This window comes from Cyclopterus lumpus, chromosome 15, assembly GCF_009769545.1.
Source record: "Cyclopterus lumpus isolate fCycLum1 chromosome 15, fCycLum1.pri, whole genome shotgun sequence".
Taxonomy (NCBI): domain Eukaryota; kingdom Metazoa; phylum Chordata; class Actinopteri; order Perciformes; family Cyclopteridae; genus Cyclopterus; species Cyclopterus lumpus.
Genome location: NC_046980.1, coordinates 17,761,995 through 17,783,017, shown reverse-complemented (window position 1 = coordinate 17,783,017; position 21,023 = coordinate 17,761,995). Strand labels below are relative to the sequence as shown.

Here is a 21,023-nt window from a genome sequence, read left to right as displayed (position 1 = left end):
ATGTGAGACAGTATGCCACGGTGCGCATGTGTGTGTGCGTGCGTGCATGTGTGTGTGTGTAATTCAGTGTGACTGGCCACTAGCCTTGACGAGGTGATAAACGCTTGTTTCCTATAAACACTAATGATGTTCATTAGTGAAGAACCCACGGGGCAACACAAAGTGACTGTGTTTGTGTGTCTGCGTGTCAGTCGGTTTGTGTGCGCTCCTGGACCTCAATCCTATTAAAGTGGCTGTAATAAGTGCCCATATTGGGTCTAATTGCTAATGTAATTGTCGTGACCCAACAGGTCCACTGGTATTTCTGAAGGCTGCAGCTCACCAGGCCTGCTAAGTGCTCAGTGCTGCCTGGCTGCACATCTCCCTCAGTGACCACAGAGAATACCACAGCTTAACGGTGAATCCTCTTCCAGACGACATCAATATCCTTCATATTATAACCATTGAAAAATCGAATTAGTCAATGGACTTAAAGCAATGTTGTATTAATTTTAAGCTGGGATAGGCAGTATCATTTTGCCATCATTAGGCAAAAAACTAGAATAAGCCTTTAGAATATTTTAATTAAAGAGGTCATCAGAGAAAACTAGGCTTCTGCACCTTCTCTTGGCTCTTTATTCATTCTTAGTAAAGCCACCAGTAAATCCTAGTAGTGGCTTTACACATGCAGATGCCCTTGCACATTACTTCAGTGATAGCCTAATTCAATGGTGGAATATCCTGCAGGACAAGCCGCTATTCCAGCATTGGCAACAACTGCCTACACTGCAAAGCATGCTTTAATCTGTACCACACCACATGAAGTGCAGAGCAGAGGGAAGTCCCTTTCTGTGGAGGCCACAGGAAAGGACTGATCCGAAGACCTTGTGCAAAACTGTTGCAACACAATCTGGACACCATATTTTACCGTTTTCCTCCCTCAGCACCCCCTGAATTAAAACCCCTCTGATATTAAACAAAAAAACCTTCCTGAATCCCTTAAGGAGGGAGATTAAAAAGAGAGAGAAAGAGAGAGAGAGAGAGAGAGAGAGCGCAAAGGTGTTTGGGTAGGTATGTGCTGGACGAGGGGGACCAGTGTACATGTAAGCCTTCTTATGAGTGTTTGATGACGAACTTCTTTGCCGTTAAATCATTATAGGTAACACATACGGATGAATAGAGCCATTTAAAAAAGAAAATGTAAATGTTTTTTTTTATTAAACTGTCAACAGGCCAAAGGAAATACATACCTCTAGTGGTGAATCACAGAGAAACCTCCGGAACTGTGGAGGGAGGAAGAAGGGGGATTTGGGGGGGCGGAGGAGGCAGAGAGAAAAACAGTTAATACTCTAGGTCACCAGCGCTTTTGAAAGAGCTTAAATGAAAACCATACACATCGCCATTGCTTTCCTATATAGTTTATCCTTCACTTTTTTTCCCCTCACTCCACTGTATTTAAACAAATGAAAACATTTAGCCCATGAATTGAGGCTCACAATCCAGGGAAGACATTGTGACAACTTAAATTATCAGCGCTGCAGTCAAAACAGCCTCTCTCGAAACACGCTGAAAAATGCACGTGACATTAATTCCTGGGTGACTTTATGTCCTTGGAACAATTAAATATTTTGTCCATTCTCTACACTTTTTTCCTACGCTTCCTTCTTTCATTTATTTTTTTGCGCCGGGGGTTGAGAGCAGTGTGTTTACAGACGAGCTGACCTGCAGGACTGGAAGACCAAACGGAGCACGCTGCCATGTCTCGGGCCCGAAATCCGATCTATAACAAGAACCAGCACAGCCACAGCGGAGCAGTGATGGACAGCTTTTTGGTTTTCCCCATCTATCGCACCCGCATGCGCCGCACGACAACTTCAAGTTCATATTTCACGAAGAAATGCTACAATTCCAGCTGCGTTTTTCATTTGCAGAAATGTTCAACTTGGGCTCCACTGTCAGGACAGCAGTCTAAAATAGCAACGACGCATCATAAAACACAAGATAGAGAGGTGTTAGAGATGCGAATGAATAAGCAGGGAGGGCATATTAATTATGTTATTACAATAATCACACTCTTGTGTTTGGCTGCTGGTAATACTGTGGGTTTTTTGTCTTGTTTCTCCTCATTCAAACCCAGACTCTAGGCTCTGCTACTCGTGATTTCATTTCCATCAGGACGGCTGGTGTTTGGAAAAGGAGCATCAGTCAATAAATGGATGAATCCAAGTTCATCCTGCACACGCTGCAGCTCTGTAAAACCCCTTACTGGGACGGATATCGGTCTTTCCCTTATTAAAACTAACATGCTCTACAGCAGTGCAGCTAGTAACCTGTTGACGGCATGGTTCGCTCCGTGCTCAGGTGCAACTCAAAATCCCAAGCTCATCCAAAAGGCTGTGTGTTCCTCCGTTTGTCTTTGTGTGTGCGTGTGCGTGTGTGTGTGTGTGTGCGCGTGCGAGAATGATGCACTGTCATCTGTCATTTCTATTTCACCTTGGCCCAAAGCAAACAGTTTTCACTACCTTTCAAAGTCGCCCACTTGAGTTGGATTCCAGTCATAAAAATGACTAAATCCAAACATATTAGTGAAGTTCCAGTCAGGAAAATAAGCAACTCTATAAAATATGTCAGGCTTACGCAGAATTACGCGAAGAGGCAGCTAGTTTGCCAAACCTAAAAGCAACAGAACTCAAATAAAAACAATGCATGACCTTTTTTGGCGTAAAGGTGATGTCGGGAGCGTTAAAAGACTCGTAAACGGTGCAGCCCGCAGTGCCGAAGACTTTGACAAGATGCCAGAACGCCATCTTTACCCTCAACCTCAACCCAGGATGCAGAGAAGCAGAGGAGATGTGTACTAATCTTTACATGCAGTGAAATATTGGTAACTCACTGAATGCAATTATACACATACATATTCTTTCATTTAAAAGGATTTAAAATTGTATAAACATAAACAGGAGTATTATGTGCACATTTTACGCTTGCCATGACTCCATCTGTTTAGTTGATAATGATCTCTGCTCATGCAAAAACATGCTTATCAAGTTCCCCACCTGTGTAAACCATGCCAGTAAAGTATAATTTTCCTTTCCTAACTTCAACTACTTGTGACTACTGCACTCTGCCAGTTAACAAATTACCAAGAGCAGCACCTCCCGATGTGCAATACTGCCGTCGGGCACAGATTAAACTTTTGTTTAAACCTCGCAAACAAAATGGTTTACCAACAGAACAGCTGCAGTTAATAGATGACATCATTTCTGAAAGGCAATGAAAGACCCCGGCTGCTGTGCGTGTGTGGAACGGTAAATCTCCAATTTACTTTGTAGTGAAACACCGCATTATTTCATTAGACAAGTAAGTGTGTGTGAGCGTTTACACAGCCCGTCAATGTATGCAAATGAATACTTGGATGTGTGTCTCATGTTAAGTTCTAAATAGCTTGTTGCAGTCCTCTGTTCCTCCTCCGCCTTTACCAGGAACTCACTGTGAGGGTTAATGGGTAATCATACCAAGAGGAAAGAGCAGAGCAACTTTCCACTGCTTGGCTGGGCAGGGCCGCGCTCTCTCCTGGAGCCTGGCAGACCCCTCTATAGCCACAGACAAGCAACAGACCACACAGCCCTAACAGGCTGACACAGACACTCAAACAATCAAAGAGAGATAACTCATTAACAAACACACACACACGTGTCGGTACTGTCACCGGGGCATTGAGACGGCAGGGGAACTCACATGTAAATACAACCTCATCTTCCTCTCTCTCTCGACACATATGCCTGTGAACGGAGTCCATCACTTCCTGTCCAACTCTCCCTTTCCAAAAGTACACACACACACACACACTGTCGTGTCTTCACTCACTCACACACAAACAGTACATATAAACACATGCATCTGCTTAAACCAAATTGCTACTTAGACCTCTCATCATTACGCTCTTTCGCTCAAATAGCAGTACTTATTTCAGCGACAATGTGCCTGAATTACCTCCATCACATTAAAAAAACAATTTAAAAAAACAACCCTTTTCTTTGTTTACTTCAGTGTGCTGCAGAGGAGCTGCAGTACACAGACCAATGAGTAAATACTAACAAAATACTTTAAACTCAGCCATAAGAGGTATGTTGCTTATAAAGTTTCATTGGATATCTCGTCACTGTGCATAACCATATTGCAAATAGCGTTGAGCCAAGCCAAAAGTTATTTTCCTCAATCATTTCTTCCATTTTTACTGACAAATTGTATTGCCATTTCGCAGCTTTTTCCATATTCCATACTTCTCGTTTTTTTTTTTTCATGCGTCTTGGTTAAGGTCCCGGCCATCAAGAAGAGTAAATACAGATTTAACAGGATTTGTTTTCTTCAAAATGAATGCCACATGTGCAGGAACTCAGTCACGGCTCAGCAAAACAGTTAAGACCACTAAGTGCGAGTGCGAGTGTGTGTATTGTGCGTCTAAATAGTTGCACGTTTGTGCTTCAACTCTGTCAGGAAACCTGATTGGTTGTGGAAGAAATAATGTCTGCATGGCTCCCTTCCAGTCATGGTATGACAGGAAATGCATACATCCTTAAACAAACAAAGCCAGTCCCCTCTAGGACATCATACCGTCTAGAGGACACGGACACACACACACACACGCACACGCACACGCACACGGTTCTGAGCCAGGCTGACGGCATTCCACATTCTTTCCCAAGATAATACTTTAATGGATTAATAAATACCTCAACAAATACTAAATGGCCCAACTTCCTAGGTAGCAGCAGCAGACATAGAACGGCATGGCACCAAGATTTGCCATCACCGCATCAACAATGTGTTTTCCATCTCTTCATAAATTACAAATGTCTTTAAGGACCATGGGGGGGCTCTGGGCTTCTGGGAAGACAATAGGCGAGTTAACCTGGAGCTTGACGGGCAAGAAAATAAATAATCAGCAGTGTTCACTGCTGTGGGCTCAGGACTGGCTGCCACAGCAGTGAGTCCAACAAAGGGGAATATAGTAAAGATAGGTTTGTTTTAGATTGTGCAAGTTAACTGCAGATGAACCAAGGAGAAGGGACAGAATGGCAACTTCAGTTCTAGCATTAAGGAGACAACAGAAGAGGCCCTTTACAGAGGCTGATTCCAGGAGGATGGAAGCCGTGAATATACCTTGATACATCATTTCCTCACGGTGTGATCCCATTGAACGACAATAAATTATCATATTCAATTATCGCTTAGCCCTGGTTGCAATCTAGAGTCCTGCGTATACCATTCCTTGTGGAGATGACAAGGTGAATTACGATGAATGTTCTTCAGGAGTAATACACCCAGTCTTAATTCACTCTGCGCTTTGACACTATACACCATGCAGTCAGTATACAACTTGGAAAGTCCATCAATAAAAATAATAACTTTAGTGTTTGGCACCCAAACAGACAGCGGAGTTGTTTGCTCCACACCTTTTTTCTTTTCTTTTTTCTTCTTCTTAAAATTATTCTTATAGTTCTTGAACCTATCCCATCCCAGTACAGTTATAAACCTGAAGGTAAAGTGTGCACACAAACACACGCAAAAAAAACACACACTCCCTTTAATAGAGCTAGTGTTATGGCACTAGGAAAGAATCTGCCACAGTCTGCCCAATCTGGCAGCTTTTATTATTTATTAATTACCTTACTTTTACAAGCTGGAGAATTCAAGTAATTTACTGAGGCCTGCTAGCAGGAGGGAGGAGGAGGAGGTTGTTTTTCCAGCCCTGAGGGACAAAAGGCCCTCTCAGGTTAGTGAGCATGTCCAGCAGTTCTGCATTCTGACTAGACTTTTCTCCTCTTTTATTCATATGTAAGGTGGAGAATTGTAGGTGTGTGTGTGTGTGTGTGTAGAGATATATATATATATATATATATATATATATATATATATATATATATATATATATATATATATATATATATATATATTCAAAAAAAATGTTATAGTCCAATTTACTGAGAACTATAAAATAATGTTCAAACTTTATGAATCTAGAATTTGTTATGCCCATTCCCATTCATTACCAGACAATACGTCTCATTCACTGCATGAACTCGTGAACTTCTTCTCTCTGTCTTTTATAGAGTATAAAGTCATAGCTTACACATTCAAAGAATTGCGTGCAGAAAAACGTTATTCATAAAGTATTTATCAAGGCCCAATGAATGCTACAATTCTCCCAATAGGATGCACACTACTCGTGTGATGGACAGTGGGATAAACTATTGTTGATGCAGGTGCAAATACTGCGACGACAACAAGTTAACAAAGAGATTAGTATAAAATTGAGCCACAACTAGGGATTACTTTCATGATCAATTTATATGTCAATAATTTTATTGGCAAAACTGGAACATAGTATTCATCACTCTGTTTCGATCAGTGTATTCACTCCTGCACCCGAAAACAAAATTGGTTATGCTTAGAATGAGCCTTTTGTATCTTCATACGGAGCAGGGAATTCTTCACGATGTCTGCCATGTTGCACCGCCATGTTTCTACAGTAGCCCGGAGAAGACAAACCAAACACTGGCTCTACATAGAGAGAAGACCACGGTAGGTTCTCTAACACGCTTGGAAAGGGGGGAGGAGTGAGTGAAGGGGTATTCAGTTGGTTGCAATTCACAGCCTCACCACTAGGTGCCACTAACTACTATACACTGCTACTTGAGATTAAAACGACAGGAATTGGAAAAAGCAGCAAGTTGCTGGAACAAGCAATGTGCAGTAGTGGCCTACAGTAGGTGTAGAATAATAATCATGCAGTACCTCGCTCTCACTACATTCGCTGGGGTCATCACCATGAATGGCCATCTGGTAGCGGGCGTACAGCGCCACCGACCGCTGATAGGACGCTGTGAATTGAGGGTCCTCAAAGTTGACCGGCACTAGCCTCACCTTCAAGCACAAGGTGTAGAGGGAAAGGAGCAATAAAAAAGGAGGGAAGTTTTATAAGGGTTGACAATAAATAAAAAGGACGATGAGTTGTTAGAAAATTAATACAAAATAAAAAACGAAGAACAAGAAGAGGATATATAGATGCTTTTGGAGGATTCAACAGAGTTTAAACAGTGTTATACAAGTGTTTTAGCATCTTACGACATCAGTCTCCTAGTCCTCATTTGAGTTTGAGACTTGATTCAGTGATTTGTATCAGACTGCTGTGCAAAAATGACACATGAATGAAAGAAAATAATGGGATTCTAGGAGACAGAGTGTGTTTTTAAAAATCATAAAATGACTTGAGGATGAGGCTAGTGCACCGCCCAGCTTCTACTGCAGATAATTCAAGATTCAACACAGCATCGGAGTGTGTGACATCCAGAGAAGCAGAAAATCCCAAATTGTGTCTCCGTGAATCATCCCAGCTCGACACATAGAGACTCTTCCGACACTAGTCTCCTCAAGAAGGTAAAGAAGACACCACACACAAAGACAATTAACATGTCATTACCGCGGTGGTAAAAAACTGAAACCGCTCAAGACAGACTAACGACCCGGCTGGTCGACCGAGGGCCAACTGAAGACACCTGGAGAAACACTGCTCTCAACCACGGCGTATGGAAGCATTTTCCCCTACACACACACACACACACACACACACACACACACACACACACACACACACACACACACACACACACACACACACACACACACACACACACACACACACACACACACACACACACACACACACACACACACACACACACACACACACACACACACACACACACACACACACACACACACACACACACACACACACACACAGTTAGATGTAGCAAAGTTTAAGAGCAAAAATTAAAAACGGATGCACAAGGGATAAATTAATTAAAAAAAGATTACTCAATTGTTAAATATTTTTTCAACAAAAACTACCTGTGCAGCATTTCTTCAAAACATAAGAAATCCAGCATTCACAATAAATAAATTGTTGAGGCAATGATACATTTTAGTCCATAAGGCTATATATAAAACTAGAAAAGAACCAATATAAAATAATATAAATTTGAGCAAGATAAAAAGGCTTTTGATGCCTCTGTAGGTATCCAAACTTGTTGACCCGCTCCCTCCCTCCCTGGGTACCCTTGAGCAGGTCGACCTATGCCCCCCACCCTCTGACCTGGCTCTCGGAGGGTTTGTCAGGAGGGTCCTTGTGAATGGCCATCTGGTAGAGTTTGTACACCTGGTAAGAGGCGTCGAAAGAGGCTTTGAACTGCGGGCTAGGGGGATTGCAGCGCACTAGCCTCACCTTCAAAAAGAATACGGGCAGACAAAGGTTAACATCAAAATGGAAAAAGTACTGAGAATCACATAAGTGGAAGATATCGTCACAAATCAAAGAAAAATAGTGTGAGGAGAGCGTGAAGGGAGAGAGAGACAGACACAAACACACCCTCTTCAGGCCAGGTGACACGCCCATGTAGATATTTAAGCCATTTTACAAATAAGCATTTTTTGTTGTTCACATTTCCAGTTTTGAAAGTGTTGGTACTCTTCTTTAGTAAATGTCCTTGTTTTCACCAATCCCAGCCATTGGTAACCATAGCTGTAGCTTGTTGGATAACAAGAACAATACAAAGAGGGTGCGTTATGTCCATCCCCACACAAAAACAACAGATTGTAACAAGCATTTGCTGTGATAGAAAACTCAAAGACCCATGGAGGTCCTCAAAATGAAGAAATAATCATTAGCCTCATTACTTTCCATCTTTACTTGCCCCTTTCCAGTGCTTCACCATGTCATCTGAGACTTTATTCTTGATCCTGATCATACAGGACAGTTTTAGATTATGGGCGATACATCGGCAGGTATCAGCTTATTGCAGACATATTGTATCGATGTATATGTGGGCCGATTAGTAACAAAAGAACTAGGTTTCAAGTCATTTGGACAGTTTCACCACGTGAGCATTAATAAGTCGATTTTTCAACTGTAAAATATCCAAGTTATGTATCTTGGTCACAATGTTTTTGTGTAAAAAAAAAAATGTTTTTAAAAAAAAGTAAAAAAATCAGTATTGGCCTCAGAAATTGAGTATTGAGCTACAGTTTACTCTTTAAATAGTTAGACGAGAAGGAAATTAATCCAAATTCAGCTGACCAAGTAAGTAAAACCGCATGCAAAAAGTTAGCAAATGCATTTAATTAATCCATACACGTGAAATCTGCAGACAAAATAAGGAAATGTTTGCAGTGCTATAAATCGACGTTAGCAAGGAGAATAACGAGAAGCCTGAGTGATATAAAGACGACGTGTGGAAAGGAAAACTGTTGTGCTGCTAATGTCACCCAAAAATAAAAGACAAATTCAACTTCTACATCCTCCGGCCCCATTTAATGAACCGTCTCTTCGTTTGGAAGCTGTGGAACTAGAGGAATCTAACCTGGGGTTTGTTTGAGTTGGCCCCAAGTGGGCTTTAGTCAAACAGAGACGTTGGCCCTACATAAAAGGACATTGCTGAAGATCTGACCTTTTTAATTTCGTTCTAAAACTAGGAAATATATTTTGATAGGCCGAAATAATTTTGGGGTGAAAAAAACACTGTGGCCCATAGTGGACAGCATGGAAATTAAATTTGAGCAATTCTCATAACAGTCTTGAAATTTAACACTCGCAGTCTGACACCGCTTTATGAACGTTCAGCTGAAGCAACATCATATCAGTGGCTTTTGTTTAACTTTAATTAAAATGAAAGATCAGGGTTTATCAAAGCTTTAATGAAAGATATGTTGCTCTGAACATGGATCTTCAAGAACTTGAAGAATACCTTTATAAAGTAATACAACAGAGGCGCCCATTGATTGGAGAACCAATGCCTGTTAGCAATAGGAGCTTTAGAAGAAAGCAGTAGAAAAGACTCTTTAAAAAGGGGAATAGTTCCACACTTTCCTGAGGTGCCAAATCACGTAGTCACACTGACCCCTGGTGGTGGTCACTGGAACCACAGATGTGTTTAAAGGGGAACTACGGACAGTTTTTAAAGAGCTCATGCTCACAAATATTGATATTCCAAGGCCATGGAAATAACATATTTAGGATTATATATTTAGGTGGCACTCCCCTTTAAGGCCAGGACTGAGGTAACTACTGGGCTGCACATACAGTTCATCTAAACTTGTCTTTATTGTGGCTGTGACTTGTCTCTTTGCTATTACTTCAATTGTAATAATGCTCCTCCAAGGTCACAGATGCCAGACTCTACACCAATAATGGGAAGAGAGATATGACGACTGAGCAGTAAGCAAAGATGATTTCTCAAATTTCTCCTTAATATTTCCTGTAGAAATGTTCCATCTACCCTGTAAAGTATTCTCATCAGTCACAATATCTTTAACAGATGTGTTTGATGAAATTGAGCTGCCACTACATTTAAATGCTCTTGTGAAGACAAATGTGAAAAACTCGTAAAGCCTGCAGCTCGGTCAACCGTAAAGAAGCCCAACACTCTGCAGTAGATTCACTCAACTGCTCATCATCCAAATTGTCCTTCGGCAATAAATCTGATGCAGCCTAGCCTCATGTAATAAACAGCTAAACGGGTCAAACAGTCTCTCAAACGTTTCACTTGTAAGACATATACTTAACCTTCCTTTGCACGGGATGACCTTGTGTTCATGCCCACTTAGTAAAATGGAACCATAATTGTAGGCAAACAAACAGCCTGACTGGGAGGAGGTCCTGCCGGTCTAGTCTCAGGGGGTACAAAGACAAGAGACAGACACTGCCTGGTTCCTCACTGCATCTGGCTCAAATCTTGGTCAAGACCAAGAATGACGTTGCTCAAACCTCAGCTTGAGGCCTTTCGCCAGGGATCTTTCTGCATCGTTCTGTCCCCTGCCAAAAGTTCATTTCCAGGTCCTCTCCTATCGACTGAGCTGGGAGCTGTGGTCTTAATGTCATCAGCAGTGTAACGCGACCCAGTTTGTGTGGTGTGCCTGTCATTTGGTTGAATTTTAAACTGGGAAGAGGTGGTTTTTCCACTCTGCTCCAGCCAGCTATCCTCACTGCACACATAAACACATGATGAAGTCACTGGAGCTGGAGAAGAGGACTCTATGAAATCATATTTTCAGGCTAAGTGAATCCAAATATTATGGAGACAGAGAGCTCAACAAAAGGCACAATTTCCTAATGATAGCTGGAGTCATCCCAAAAAGGCTAATGTCTATTCCAAGTCACACAAAAAAGGAGAAAAGAAAGTACCTACTCTATATTTCTGCTCACCTCAAGGCAATGAGAAGAGTTGTCAGGCAGTGACTCATTGATGAAATCTTCCAGGGGTTTGGGTTGCTTGGTCTGTGCCGCAGTGGGTGGCATTGGAGAGACAATAGAAGAGTCACCATCAGCATGTTGTCTAATCTGCTCCTTCTGAAGACGGCGCTCCTTTCTCAAGTCTTTGGCCTTCCGACATTGCGGCCGGCCAGGATCAGCACCCATTCCTGCATCACAGACAAGAGAGGAGAGGGGGAGATTTGTCAAATGTTGTTAAAAAAGGTATTCGTTAGGTGGGGTTAATATTTTAACTATTGTCATGCAAAATACATTTTCAAATGCATTGCCAGGTGAGAATATGGCTGAAGCTTTGTTCACCCTCCAAGCACACACTAAGGTGTTCATGCATTATTCTCCAAAATGACAAGAGGGCGTGAATTTAAAATGTACTGCGAAGAAGCAAGAACGAGTGTTACAGGTTTAAAAACCATAAACCAACCTTCACAATGCAGAGGAGGAATTGTAATTAACCATAAACTCATATCAAATATTAATGGTCTACGTAATTGCATAGTCCATTAAGTTAAGTTAATCCTGTTAAGACAAGTAAGTATTAAATACATTATAAAGAAACACTATCTTGGCTGAATATCCTGTAGACAATGGCAAAATATTTACTCAAATGAAAATATTTGTAAGACCTCCAGTTTCGAAAGCAGTCAAAAACCAGTTGTCCGTCTTTGTGAAATCCTCAGGAATTTTAATAGAGCTTTTATCAGTGAATATTTGTGACCGTTGTGTCTGAAGAGCTCTGATTGCGCGCACCACGCACGCATATTTACAAATATTGGAGGTGCCGGAGCGCACGATGCACAGGCCGTAGTAATATAATAATAACGCACGTTCCTTGCGTGGAAACCTTGCACGAGTATAAACTAATCTTTAGGACAAAGACTAAACACAGAAGTAAGAGAGGTGGTCGCTTCAAGCGGCTGGTATTGAGGGCTCTCAAAAGAGTGTGGTTTTCGGCCTGCCCCTACGGGCAAACAAGAACAAGAGTAACATGAACACTCTCTGAAGCAACTGAATCTCTCCCGGTTTCCCTCGCTCTGTCTTTCCCCCAACTACCTTCTGGGCTCTTGCCAAGCCCTGCAGCTCTCCGGGCATCCCATGTCAACAGTTTACACGCCCACATCCTGTTTGGAGCAATAAGGAAACAAGAGCCATTTCCTGCTTGTCCTATTGCCAGCCGCCGCCATCAGCTCGCTTACTAACTTTCCCCTTGTGTCGACGTAACGAGGAAGAGACGCCTGGTCCTGACAAGGGGAGAGGGGAAACTCTGGCACTGGCCACGCATCACTGGCAGTGTTCAGCTTCAGCTGACTACACTACTTTGTTCTACTGTAAAACAAGAATTATATCGCAGACTTCAAATCATGATTTTGAATGCATAGGGTGAACTAAAAATGTGAGCACTACAGCAACAGCTAAATATTCTCGTATAACGTAACTAAATTATATTTCAATCCCACTGTGAAGTTTTGTATCCCTAACTGCTGTGTTTGTGTGAACAATGTGTTTCACATAATGGAAGATGACCTGGTTCTGGTATCATCTCAACATCCCCGTTTGCTGTATTGGTATTTAATGGTAACTAAAGGTAAGTATTTCTGAGCAAGCCCTGAGATATAAAACTGTAACCCTGGGACTTATGGTGTGGGCGGAGGGTTTTCCCTCTCTCAGAACACACACGACTGTGTTTGTCACCCACACACACATCGTCTCAACCACAAACACATCAGATCAGATCCACGATCGCACTGTGCCTCTCTTCCTCCTATTCTTCTTTCTCCAATTTCTCTCCGTCTCGCACAAACAGACACAGGTACTCCTGAGGACAGCGTATGCAGCCGTGTTGAAGATAAAGTCTGACAGATCAGTTCCTGTGGAGGATGCGTACTCCCGCTACAGCAGTTAGCGCTTCATAAAAGCTGTGACACTCTCCCTCAAACGCACACACACATTTCGCCTGATTAAAAAGATGGCTTTTTTTTTTTTTTTTAACAATGTAAAGACTAGTTAAAAAAAAGAATCCCCCTATAACCTACTATAAGTGTCTTTATCTACACAGACCCTGCCCTTTGCCTGAATTTTCTCTTTTATCCTCCCTTATTACTTTTTCTGCTTTGTGGGCGCTTCTGGGCGTCAGCGAAGAGCCTTTAGGGCTCCACGCCAATAGCTACACACAGGGTGTGCAGCCCGTTCCCATTCCCAGGTCCTTACGCCCCTCGTTGTATGTCAAATGTATATATGCGAGTCTCACTACTATCCATTAAAAGCAGATCCTAGGACAGCTTTGCATTCCATATGTACTTCTGTGTCTGTTTACCTCTGGCTTCACGCACACTTTATGGAAATGGAGAGCCATGTTTTCTCAAATTAGAACTGGAACCTGCCCAAAGCTGTAAAGCGCTCCGGTCATAAAACTAGAGGAAAGATATGTCCAGGTGTTTTCTGTTGGAGGTGAATAAGGGGGGAGTGGAGGACCACTGATCCAACATAGTAAATCCTACCTGCTTCCTCTTCGCTTGCCTTCTGAAAAGGCGCGTTATTTCTGACAGTCTGAGGAAGAGGACTGTGGTGCTGACAGGTGTGAGAACAGAAGGACACTGAAAGTTTTCTCTGTGTGTTTATGTCTGCGTCTGGATCTACCTGTGCCAACACTGAGCTTTTCCTGCCTTTTGATTAATGAGCAAGTTCTCATTAGACCCATTAGATGGGTTGACACATGACACATGAGCAGTTGTTAGAAGTTCTACTTACTGTGTCTAATAGGAGTTTATTTTCTCCTCACTACGAGTGTTATTTATTCATTACTGTGTGTTGGCTATGAGGATATCCTGTACTGGAAAGTAAGGAGGAGAGCGTGACGGATAAGCCAGAACCAGACACACTCCTCAAAACACAGAAGAATATAGTGGACTATATTACAAGGTGAACAGTGACACACTCTGGCGAGCAAGGGTGCTACAGCTACAGTCGAATACCTCAGTGGCAGTTTTGCTTATGATTGTGGTAAATTGTCATTGTCACTGTGACCACTTTAAAGTTGCCCCTACTGCAAATATAATAAATCATATTTACAACAGTAAATAGCAGCAAACAACTTTCTGGTGTGTGCAGCAGTAAAAGCAGATAACCAATCATCATTCTGTGTTAAATGTAGCTGCTGGAATGTCAATCAATTTCACATGAAGGCTGCATGCGTACATTTAACCAGCGTACATTTAGCATTAGTTATCCAAGTTCAAGATTCATATGGTGTTACTGCAACGATAATCATGAGTTAATAATCTGCTGATTATTGTTCCAATCAACTGTTTAAGAAAATTATGAAAAATGTATGAACAAATGTGTTACGTGTGCTTGTTTTATTTGTCGAAAAAACACAAATAGTTCCACCTACTATGAGATGTGAGGAACAAAAGCAAAATTCAGACATTTCAGAAGCTGAAACCAGAAAATATTTTGCATTTCTGGCTGCAAAATGGCTGATAAGCGATTTTTTTAAATAGTTGCTGATTCTTACTTTTGCAATCAATGACATCAAGATACATGTCCTTTATGAAAGAAAAGTGTGGTAAATAAGTAAAAACACCTGAAGAACTATCCCGAAGAAGGGAAATCATAGTAGCTGTAACTTTGTTACCATTAATTAACTAGTGTGTTCCTAATTCCTAATTCCAGTCGCATCAAGAACAATACTGATAGTTGATGAGTATTACCAGCTATTTGAGATTGAGACAGATTTTTCTTACCTGGTTTAGGAGCTGCGGCTGTTGTTCTCTCATCCGCGACAGACTCTGGATCCTTCCTTGACTTCTCTGAGTCGACTGGAGCGCCGTCCACTACTTCTTTCTGAACTTCCGTGATAGCGGGACACTCCGGTAGCTCCTTCTGAATGTCTGCGATTGCAGCACACTTCAATTCAGAGTGGCAGACAGTACTTGGTTCCCGTGGACCTGCTTCGTCACACACCGAGTCCATTGGCTCCCCTGCAAGGCACAAAACTGCTTACACCAGAAAACGTGTACTACTTCGCCACAGTTGCCAAAACTGTTTGGAGTTTTTGCCGAGCATTGCACTCTGAGGCACATGCAGTCCAATAGTGTTGGCTGCTGACTGCTGTCTTTTTCATGCATGTTCTGGAAACCAATACAGAGAAATGTATCAGACAATACACATGCAAACTGGACAGAAATAAATACACTCTCACCATCATCCTGTCCTTTTGGTAATTCCCCTTTGGAAATGAATTTGCTAATCTTTTTCAGGACTTTCTTGTGGGACTTGGAAGGCTGGAATTTCAGTGCATGACATCTTGACAAAGAGCATAACAAGTGTATTAGGGACATATATTTGTATATATTTATGTTGTTATACAAATATCCAGTAGGTGATTAAATATATCTATCAAACTTTCATGGGTCACCCTCATGGGTTCCATGTTATTATTGCCTTGTCCGCATTGAAGTTAACTGAATCAAACAAGTCTGATGGGTGAAATTACCTGATGGTATACTGTGGACAGCATGTCTTGTCCAATTTAGGCTTATAGACGTATTTCCCACTTCTGAAAAAGGAAAGAACGGATTGCCTTCACTAAATACAAATTTAGTGATTATTTGAAATATCCAAAATTCAAAAAGGTCCACGACAACAGCGAGCAAGGTTCAATGACAACTCAAGAGCCATTCAATGACAAGAGACAACTACTCACCTTCTCCACCCTCTATCTATGAGGTCTTGGTAGTCTTGCACAGTCATGGTGTGAGACCACATCCCTGCGGAAAACAAAAAGGAACTTAAAACATTTAATTGATTTTACACTATACATTTCAAAACAGGCAGAAAAGGACCTTAAATTTGCTAGGCTAATGAAATGAATCTCATTAATGGATAAAAGAGATGGTTATAAATACACATTTTTCTTAGCCTGAAATAGGAAGCAAGTAGGGAGTGGTTTGTCAATAAGCTGCTTACAGTCTGTTGGTGACCACATTTGTGTTGCAGCTTAAATCACAGTGATCTCCAAAGATTCCCACAGTCCCCAATGGTAACATTCAAAAAAATATTATTTATGTCCACAGCAGCTTGGATTTTGCTTCCCAGAACTGAGGTCTTAGCTCTTCGTTTTAACTCATGACCTCCTGCTCCGCAACCATATACACAGCACACACACACACACACACACACACACACACACACACACACACACACACACACACACACACACACACACACACACACACACACACACACACACACACACACACACACACACACACACACACACACACACACACACACACACACACACACACACACACACACACACACACACACACACACACACACACACACACACACACACACACACACACACACACACACACACACGTTTGCAACTGAGAATAATGTCCCAGGAGAATGGTGTTCAGCCACAGATGACACAGTGTGACACAACAACAATGAAGCCGTCAATGAGCTGGTTCTTATAAGGCCTGCAGATATAGCAGCAAGATTACTTTTTTTTTTTTTTTTTTCTTGAATTGCACTCGTTTTAAAAATAATGTATGTTAAAGATCGGACACACTCACCATAATAAAGAACATATACGATAATCAGAGTGTGTCAATCTTCCAGACAGTGTGTTTTTCAAAAAAATCGTCAGTGCTGATGCTACTCACAGTGCTCCATGTTTTCATAATGTCAGCAAGTTACAGACAGTCAATTTGTCATATGAATTTGATTAATTAACGCGTTTTTTTGTATTCCGTTGCAGGAAGCATTGAGTATGCTCCAAATGGAGTATAAAGTAAGTATGCTGCTACATGTAAAACTGTGTATATCAAGTGATCATCATCTTAAGAGTTAGCAAATAGGGAGGGAAGGACAGGGCACGGCCAAACAGATGCCCACAAACTTGTCCAAGAAAAAGGCCTGATAACTAGTCAGGCAGGAAGTCAGACGTTAAGAAAGTTGCCAAAGTACAAATTAATCCTGCCATGAGAGCTGCATGCATGTGCAACAGCTGTTATCACAGCACAGGAGTGCCTTTCCATTGTTCACACCTGATCCATTGTTCAGCCTCCCCTGAGGCATGACAGACACAGTATCACAGAGGGGCGTCTCTTCAGTGTGGCGTCCCATTTGCTTTGGAAAACATTATCGCAACGAGCACCTGCTTGGAAAAGGTTGACAGTCCAACAGAAACACTGATCATGTGACTGATAGTCTTTATGTTGGTCTAATTTTGCATGTCTTCTTAGGAAAATGTAAGCACTACAGTGAGAATATAACATGACAAATTATAGTGGAAGAGCAATCTTGTTTTGTTTTTGCTGCAGCCTGAAAATATTTAACTGGACCTTAGTGGCTTGAAATAATGGGCTCAGTTCAGTCGTCATAAGAAACCTACAGTCTTTTAACGGCGTTACTGACCACTGCCAAGAAACACACAGGAACTACAGTCTCCCTTCCTCCCGACATCCTGCCATTGACACATGATGCAACATATCCAGATTACCACTCTTATCTTAGATTAGACAACAAGTCTTGTCTGCAGGCTCTGAGCCCAATCGCTCATTGACTGCATTAGGAACTGCTTGAACCCTAATTATAGTCAACCTGTCTCGCCCCCGTTCACCTACTCTGAACGGCACCATTCAGTCTCACACAGAAAGGCCCTTCCTATCGTTTTATAGACTTTGTATTTTTATTTTACAATTTAGTATGACTTTAGTATAACTCAGAACTTCTAACAATGCAGAGTTACATAGATCTTTGTTGCCTTCAAAATGTAAGCATCTCAACAACACAACATGGCTTTTTTTAGCACCCTTTCAGTTGAATGTTTAGAAACAACTGGTTTGTGGCTGTCCGATGATTAAATGAGTAAACAAACACTTTTGTTGTCTAGTCTCTTCATTTGTGATTGTGCAGTTGAAATGCAACGCCAAGTGAAAGGTGGTGGCACCAGAGAAGACATCTCCTGAAACTGAACATAGAATAAAAAACACTCCAGCACTTAACCTTCAAAATAAATGAATGAGTAATTGACTGTGCTTTTATCTCAGATGGTACAGCCACAGGAACAATAACAGGAACAAAGCAGCCCAGCCTGTTGAGATGGCATACAGTACACACAGTAAACACGCTGCCATCTGTTTGGGCTTGTTGTGAAGTTCACCAGTCTCATGTTAACCATCTGTGTAACTTTAAGTTGAACCCCTGTGCTCTCAACCGACCATCAAATATGAGCTCTCCACACCAAAAAGAACTGTACGTTAAATGAAAGATAGCATTTCCGCAAGTCGCCTGAATGCCTCTTGTTCCGGTGTCTCGGATGCGACAGAGCAAATGAGGGCGAGAGAGCTGCACTTTGGCTAGTGAGAGACTCCGATGGTCTCCAGCTCTGCTGGTCAGCTAGCTTGATGCTGGTTTAGATGTTAGCAAGCTGCTGAGCTAAGCTGCTACTAATACAGGGTTAAACTTTGAATAAACGTTGTTGTCCGACTAAATAAGACTTCAACAAACGCCAGCCCAACCGTACTTAATTATCTTAACTCATTTTACTCACCGACAGTCTAGTTGAGTTGGGCTGTATGCTAAAAGCTCAAAACTGAGTTGATTCTGACACGACTGACCAAGTACCGTCAGGTGAACATATGTGTGCGTTCAGTTAAATGGCCTCGCAGTGTAGGTTAACTACAGCAGATATAACATAACTTCCTCAAATTAACTGACAATAGGATTACAGTTTAACGGTCTCTCTCAAACCCAGCAAGTATATGGGGGGGGGGGCTAGGTCGTTAGCACAAACCAGTTCAGCTATAACAACTACCAGTGAGCTGTGTCTCTTCGCCAACGCAACCTGGTAAGAGGCTTACCGTGAGAAAAGTTGCCTTCATCATTTTTGCAGTAACCACACCGGTAACCGCAATCCCCACCGAAATATTCAACTATAGTATAAGACTTGTTTCCAGCCATCTTTAACATCGGCTCAGATGACAGCTAAATTTGCCAGCAGCAGGCAACACTGTGGCGCTGTGGCCATCAAACCCCGCCCATACCAAATACGTCACAGAGCTGCGTTGAGGGGAAATGGGAGAAACCGTTTAAACCTAAACTGTCATTGTGTTTCTGGGACACTTGTGTTAAAGAGATGTTAGTTTAATTGAAATTTATGAATCTTCGAGAGCGACATGAACCGCTGTAATAAACAATAAACGCGTTGCTGCTCCTTTTAATAAACGACATATAAATAAACATATATTATTGAACAGATTGAATCTTCATTGCACGACATGAGACTAACAGCCAACAATCTATAGTTCAATAAGACAATTACACAGAAACCTCAATTGTATCTGATTGTCAAGACACCCTGGTAATAACACTGTCCGGGTGTAATGGGTCTGGCACCAAACTGAGCTTAAACTAATTGATTATGAAGTTCTCAACTCAAGGGGCTTTGTAGAAGAAGCTGATCTTTGAACTGTGTGCTGCAGGTTCACACTGGTTTATTATTGTGTTGGAGTGTGACAGCAGCCTGAAGACACTGAGGACTGATGAAGAAGAAGAGGATGTAATCCTCGTGGAGCTCATCGTCCCACTTAAATCAACAGAAAACTATTTTTCCACACAGAGCTGAACCAGACAGTGTTGAAGTTCATGAGAGTTCAAAACATGTGAGTCAGTGGAACTTGAATTTCTTCCAGTGTGTTTCATGACAAACAAGCTGCTCTTTGTTGGTGCATGTGTTGACCTTGTGTCTTTGAGAATGAGTCCACAGCACAACGTTTATCTGACAACAGATACTTGAAACTACAGCTGCATGTCTTTAAAGTATATGCAGAAACAGATCCCATTTCCTGATGAGACACAAATGAAATGAGACTGAAGACTAATGATGAACCTATCTGTCTCTCTTCATCAGGTTATCACCAACATGAAAAGGTACCACACTCAACACGCCTGGTCTTCTTGCGACCCTAAGGCAGAGACAAATCAAGACAAAAACAACAGCAGCAAAACAAATGTATTTATTAACTTGTAACACAAATTCACATACTTTGCATTTTTTCCAATAAGGCACATTTTCTCAAATTGTCCTAATCACATTGAGGAATTGATGAAAAGAGAAACTTTCTTTCTTCTCACCACAAAACCGAAGCATCAAAATAACCAAGTTCAGTTTAGCAGTGTAGTTAACCTCCTCGTTTTTACCGTTACTGGAGTAATAAGTGAGATTTCAGGTTCACAACCTGGCTACCTGAGCTCACGTTGGTTCATTTAGTTATGGACAAAATATGAAGTATGAATTATCTTTAAAATCGTCACAATCTCGGTACGAGTTTGAAAGTGAAGTTATTAAAAGTAACTTTCCAAACTATGGTTGGATGCAGCAAATAGTGTTCTTTGCACTAGTCAGCCATAACAATAATCACATTTCAATAGTAAAATATACAAAGCATCTCAAACTCAATCTTTCATCAGCGCTCTCTGCTCTGCTCAGAGAGACCGAACTACCAACACTCGTGGTCCTCTGTGGAACAGCTGATACAATTATTATCTAGGTCAGATATCCTTAATTAATTCATAGTTTATTCCATAGGGACAGATAAAGACAAAATACAGCTATCTAATGCAACTATCACTTCTGTTACTTAACACAATCTGGACATAAAGCCATCAGCCTCATATCCTTACGATGAGTCCTAATCATAAT

General features: G+C 41.5%; 1 protein-coding gene across 6 annotated transcripts in view; it reads right to left on the bottom strand.

Moving 5' to 3' along the window:
* The window catches only part of LOC117743626 (arginyl-tRNA--protein transferase 1), a 48,759-nt gene extending 29,387 nt beyond the window's left edge, over window positions 1-19,372 (bottom strand). The window contains exons 1-9 of one of the 6 annotated variants that reach the window (XM_034551263.1): window positions 19,183-19,359; window positions 16,011-16,074; window positions 15,801-15,863; window positions 15,507-15,610; window positions 15,049-15,285; window positions 11,243-11,457; window positions 8,138-8,266; window positions 6,778-6,906; window positions 1,230-1,262 (exon numbers count right to left, since the gene is read on the bottom strand). In XM_034551263.1, the coding sequence (XP_034407154.1) occupies window positions 1,230-1,262; window positions 6,778-6,906; window positions 8,138-8,266; window positions 11,243-11,457; window positions 15,049-15,285; window positions 15,507-15,610; window positions 15,801-15,863; window positions 16,011-16,074; window positions 19,183-19,291 (1,083 nt within the window). In that variant the 5' untranslated portion in view covers window positions 19,292-19,359. Of the gene's footprint in view, window positions 1-1,229; window positions 1,263-6,777; window positions 6,907-8,137; window positions 8,267-11,242; window positions 11,458-15,048; window positions 15,286-15,506; window positions 15,611-15,800; window positions 15,864-16,010; window positions 16,075-18,872; window positions 19,016-19,182 lie in introns of those variants that run through there. The other 5 variants (XM_034551258.1, XM_034551259.1, XM_034551260.1 and 2 more) reach the window with 5 other exon arrangements.
* Window positions 19,373-21,023: the final 1,651 nt, after the last annotated feature.